The sequence below is a fragment of the Anticarsia gemmatalis genome, chromosome 3, assembly GCF_050436995.1.
Source record: "Anticarsia gemmatalis isolate Benzon Research Colony breed Stoneville strain chromosome 3, ilAntGemm2 primary, whole genome shotgun sequence".
Lineage (NCBI taxonomy): Eukaryota > Metazoa > Arthropoda > Insecta > Lepidoptera > Erebidae > Anticarsia > Anticarsia gemmatalis.
In genome coordinates, this window is record NC_134747.1 from 9,398,423 (window position 1) to 9,403,832 (window position 5,410).

The 5,410-nt window shown below is 40.3% G+C and overlaps 1 protein-coding gene across 1 annotated transcript; it reads left to right on the forward strand.

Annotated features, from left to right (window-relative positions):
* The first annotated feature begins 792 nt into the window (after window positions 1–792).
* On the forward strand, window positions 793–1,553 carry LOC142986883 (uncharacterized). Its single transcript, XM_076135516.1, has 2 exons — window positions 793–1,085; window positions 1,325–1,553. The coding sequence occupies exons 1-2, from the start codon at window positions 853–855 to the stop codon at window positions 1,551–1,553; spliced, it is 462 nt and encodes a 153-aa protein (XP_075991631.1). The 5' UTR covers window positions 793–852.
* The last annotated feature ends 3,857 nt before the right edge of the window (window positions 1,554–5,410 follow it).

Sequence of the window (5,410 nt, forward strand, 5' to 3'; positions counted from 1 at the left end):
TACATGACAATCTGTAAAGGTTTTTTTCATTACAGCGTACAGCGGTACCTATAAGGAAGCAATAGATAGGTAAAGAAGTCCTTTAAGGAGCAACTTTGTTTTAAACGCGGCTTGTAACCGCCATAAATCAGCCGTTCAGAATTTACGAGGGCCCTCCGCAAATCGGTTTATATTTTCGATAAATAAAATTGGCGCGGGTTTTGCGAGGTAAGCAGAGGCCGTTAGGAGCGCGTCGCCGCTCGGCGCCGGTGCCGCCAGCTGCCGCGTGCACATAAACCCGACTACCCTCGCGTTTTCTTGCTGACAATTTTTTCCTGCTCCGGTCATTACGCAGCTGGGCCCCGAGACAAAACGGCGAATCGTTTAAGCCCTCTCCGGAGACCGTCCAATTTTATTGTGTGTACCTAGTCGAAATTGATATGCCGCGCGAGCGGCGCGTCGTCGGCTCGCTCCATATGACGGACACAGGTTTCGCGCGGGACCATTTGCTGCCTCGCGAATTTTGGACAGTAAACCTTACAAATGACCTTTAGGTACTGCTTTGATGTTCTGCTGTAATGCGGAAAAGATTCTTTGTCAATAAACCAAAATAAAGGAACATTGACATACGCTTTCAAATAGATTATTTGTAGTAAATCCCTGGCGTAAAAATTGTAGATTGAATAAGATTTTTCAATTTCGATTATTCGTACCAAATTGTCAAGGACCAAACTACTTCAATATTTCAAGGATTAATATAACCATAAAGCACTTCCATCTCCAATCTACTCTTTATTTGTGGAAAATGTCAAGCACAACAAAATTTGACAGTTTCGGTTTCGAACAAAATGTTGTTGTTTTTATCCAAGAGTGATGTCTGATAAGAGTGAGTGGGATGTATCGGTGGTGGTGGGGGTGTTGATCGTGTTCTCCCTGCCGCTGACGCTGCTTGTGCCTAACTTTTCTATATGGCAGGTGGTGCCGAAGGTGCAAGTGGTACGGTACCACATCATCTCACAAGAACTCTCCTGGCATCAAATCAATTCCGCGGTCGTGACTCTACTGGTGTTGTTTTTCTGTCTGTATCTTGAAATGCGGAAGCGAAAGTAAGTATGTATGTACTGCATTATGCTATTTTGTCGTCATCCTTATCTGCCTTTCACAGGTCATCTATCTTGATGATACAAATTATTACAATTATATTCAAGTAGAACCAAGTCTATCATTAATATTTTTTAAGCCGTTATACTACGAGATAAAACATTCTACAGGAGCTTTTTTACAACTAATGCGATAAAATTTAATTACAAATTAGGATACTTTAACGCTTATTTTTGTCTTTCAGATTAGACGATATGGTAGAGAAAGTATTGGCTGTGAATCAAGCGACGGATGAGACTATGGAGGTGGAGCATGGTCGGCAGACGGCTGCAGTTCGAGTGTGCGTGGAGCTGCTGGACGCCTCCGTCGACCACTACGAGAACTTGGTGCTGCTGCGCGGGGAACTCCGCAAGAGAGAGAAGACCAAGAAACAGTACCCACCTGTCGTAGACCTCAGTGACTGTCTCCTTTAAAATACTTACATTATTTTGTGTATTCTTGATGCTTCGTATTGTTGCGTTTGTTAATAAACTGTTTACCGGTATTACTTCCGAATGCTTTCGTAACTTATGATGTTAAAGGCTTGTTAAAATATCCAAAATTGGTGCATGAAAAGTCGCCATCGTTCTGAAAATTCTCTTACGAAGTGACTCCACGCTCATAACTTTCTTCGAAATCCACGTTGTTTTGGAAAGTAAATTATAGGTAAACGTATAATTTTATGAAATATAAGTAGTATTTGAAATAATGTGCTGCCGTTTTTGGGTTCATTACCGTTTTAATTATGACTGTTCGCCAACATCTTCACAACGTTTTATCTGTGCAACAGTCTGACACAGCTTTGCTGCAAGTATTTTCATCCTAACGGCGTAATTTTCAGTGCTCCTATTTAATATGTCAAAAGGCCTGTAGGTATGAATACAAACTTGCATAAAACCAACTTTTGGAGACGACAATACCCATTTCCTTTTAAACGCTTCAGCCAATTGTATAATGTAGCTATTTACAAAAGAAAACTCGGATGACCGCCGTGAAAATAAGATTTTTATTCAAGTGTCTCAGTGCTAGAAGTGTTCATTAAAGCAAGGCAATGTCCTGGGGCTCTCGCGGGACGTTGCCGACGCGAAAAAACCAATCTGGAGCTAGCAATTATGGCAAATGACCTAATTAGACCCCACCGGTGCGCCTGGCCTGTCTCGCCACCGCAAGATTTTTCACCTCCCCGTTGTTTGCGGTCTCCCAGAGAATTGGCTTTTAATAAGTGTCGAATTACACTGTTTTGTACGGCATCCCATGAACAGATTACTTAAATGGAATTCTTAGATCAGAGGTGTAATGGAAACATGTTATGTTTGTTATTATAACTTTGACCACGATAATGTTAATTATTTGAATAGAGGAACGTAACTGTTTTGAATCTGAGTGGGTTTAGATATGGTATTATGAATTTTAGTTAAATCTATTTAAGGTTCGTAGATTTAATATTTTTAATCCAGGGCATAATTTAATTGATAGTATGTCCCAACAAGTCGCAATGTGTTTTGGTTTACGACACACGAACCCCGTTTTACGAGAGTTGTGGTCGTTAATCGCGACTAAATAAACTCGTGTTCCATGTCTTCGTGCAACTTTGTCGCAATTTTGTAACTGTCTGCTTTAAGAAGACATTAACAAAAGTTTTGCATGACGGATCGTCTGAAATCCGAGCTTCAAACGAAGTTTAGCGACGTCGCAATCGTGGTACTTTTGTCAAGACATGAGGGAGCTTAAATAATTAATTATTAGCTAGTATTGAGGAGGTAGGTGAGTGCCGCGAGTAGTGAGTGCGGCGGGCGCGAGCTCAATCCTCGCTAGTCGCTCGGAGACACATTTGTCTGAGGCGCGTCGGCGTCCCCGCTGCGGAGTTAGCGGGCATGAGCGTCTTCCTCTATTTTCATTAGACGGATCCGCCGGGAGCGGATCAGCCGCTCGCAAAAATAAATAAAACTGTTATTGAGATAAGCATCTGCGCGGCGAGGCTTTTCGCTAAGTCCCGTTGTGTCGCGCTGAGCAATGTACCGAGATATGTTCGGATTACGGCGCGCCGCAGCTCCGTGCGCTTTCCTTCATATCTACCGCTTTTCTTCGGTGTTTTGCAGCTGGAACCCATTTAAAAAAATGTCTTTCGTGTTTCTTAGGTATTTTGAATCGCTGTAAACTTGGTAACTTATTATAAAAACAAATGTAGGCTAAAACCTGGAATACTTTAGCCCTTATGAATGTTATTTAAGTCAGAGCAATTATAAAAGTGTACTTAAGTGGGGAAACTGAAAATATAAAGTGGTTTAGGTGGCGTATGCGTGGAGACGTAGACGCACGGATTAGGCGTTGCTCTCATGAAGGCGATGTCGCGGCGCGGGCGGCTTATTGCTGCGGCAAATTGGCCGCGCACCGCACCTGCGGCTACACCTGCCCACCCCCGGATTAATTTCTCATCACACCGCCCGTCTTCCCGGGAAATAATGAACACGACATCCTCCGAGAAAAATGCCACTAAGCCCAGAGATGTCGCTCTACTTGATTAATAAACTCCGTATAGCCGTACCCAGTTGTGCTTCATATTTTTATGAAGCCTTTGTGATGAAATTGAATAAAACCTTAAAAAACCATTGAAAATGTTTTAGTAAAGATGTTCGACGTACGTTTATAAAAATAATTCTAAAAGCGATTATAGAATATCGCAAATAGGTGACAGTACGTAGCTACCCACTTAACAGTGTTCGCGACGCAGATGGCAATTTCACGGTTCACAACTCCTTGCCTTGTATCCCATATTGTTTTTTATAACTCTTAAAAAGTATTTTGTTATCTTCATGTGAAGGTATGGAAATTAAATGCGTGCTATGAATTAAAAATGTTCGGAAATTACTAGTCTGATAAAAGTCTAAGTGACATTGTCGCAGAACCGTTTATAATTAGAAGATTGGCCAATTTAGTAAAACTGTACTCAATTCGATTACATGTTACGCCGTTGTCGCATTATTTATGCCGCTCCGACAGCTTTCAGTAGTTATGAACAATTTTGGTGACATTACATTGCCGAAATGTGATTGTAAACAGCGACATTGTGACCGCAGAGTCACGAACGCGTCATGCGAGACTTTTGTCGCGGTCGCAGGATGGCCGCGAGCATCTGTCGGTTTGTCGCTCTTTCTTTACAAATAACCGTTTTCTTGATACAATTATTACCAGGTTGTTATTATTGCGGTTCACTACGTTCATACGAACACTTTGTGTAATTTAAAAAATGAACAACATAAAATACCAAGCAGTAATACTGACACTGGTGTGTAATAAAACACACGTATTATTAAAAAAACAATTGTACTTTTTATTATTGTCGTATGTCGTATGCACTGACAGTTGTTTCGATTCTAATTATTTGTGTAAACATCACTGGCTTAATAAGGCGTTGAGAAAGCTGAAACTGAAATGTTTTCCCTCTAATTGAAATAACTGGGTACTTGCTTAGATGGAGTAAAGTTTCTTATGATAATATTGCACTAGACTCTACTAGACTAGTTTTCACACAACATAAAACATTACATATATAAATTCGTCATTTCATTTATCAGGCAGTTGGTCAGTTTGGATTGTTAAGTTATTACACAGTTTCATGCTGTATAATTATTATCTTATACTAGCTGACGCGCGCAACTTCGCTTGCGTCACATAAGAGAGAATGGGTCAAAATTGTCCCCGTTTTTGTAACATTTTTCACCCATACTCTGCTCCTATTGGTAGTAGCGTGATGATAATATATAACCTATAACCTTCCTCGATAAATGGGCTAACTAACAATGAAAGAATTTTTCAAATCGGCCCAGCAGTTCCTGAGATTAGCGCGTTCAAACAAACAAACAAACAATCAAACAAACAAACAAACTCTTCAGCTTTATAATATTAGTATAGATTTTTCACCCATACTCTGCTCCTATTGGTAGTAGCGTGATGATAATATATAACCTATAACCTTCCTCGATAAATGGGCTAACTAACAATGAAAGAATTTTTCAAATCGGACCAGCAGTTCCTGAGATTAGCGCGTTCAAACAAACAAACAAACAAACAAACAATCAAACAAACAAACAAACTCTTCAGCTTTATAATATTAGTATAGATTATTAGACGGAAATGAACTCGTTACTTATTACACGAGTGTATAATAAACATGATGTGCTTGACATGGCGCAGGTTACAATTGCTTTAGTTGCAGGCTGAGTAGTCAGCACTCCTAGTGAAATGCATAATCGCGTGAATACTCTAGTAATATTAAATAGCGATTCGTGTT

Excerpts from the sequence above, each read along its gene's own strand:
- LOC142986883 (XM_076135516.1), top strand. The coding sequence starts at position 853 with ATGTCTGATAAGAGTGAGTGGGATGTATCGGTGGTGGTGGGGGTGTTG. Across the intron at positions 1,086-1,324 it reads CTTGAAATGCGGAAGCGAAA|ATTAGACGATATGGTAGAGA; the intron begins GTAAGTATGTAT and ends TTTGTCTTTCAG.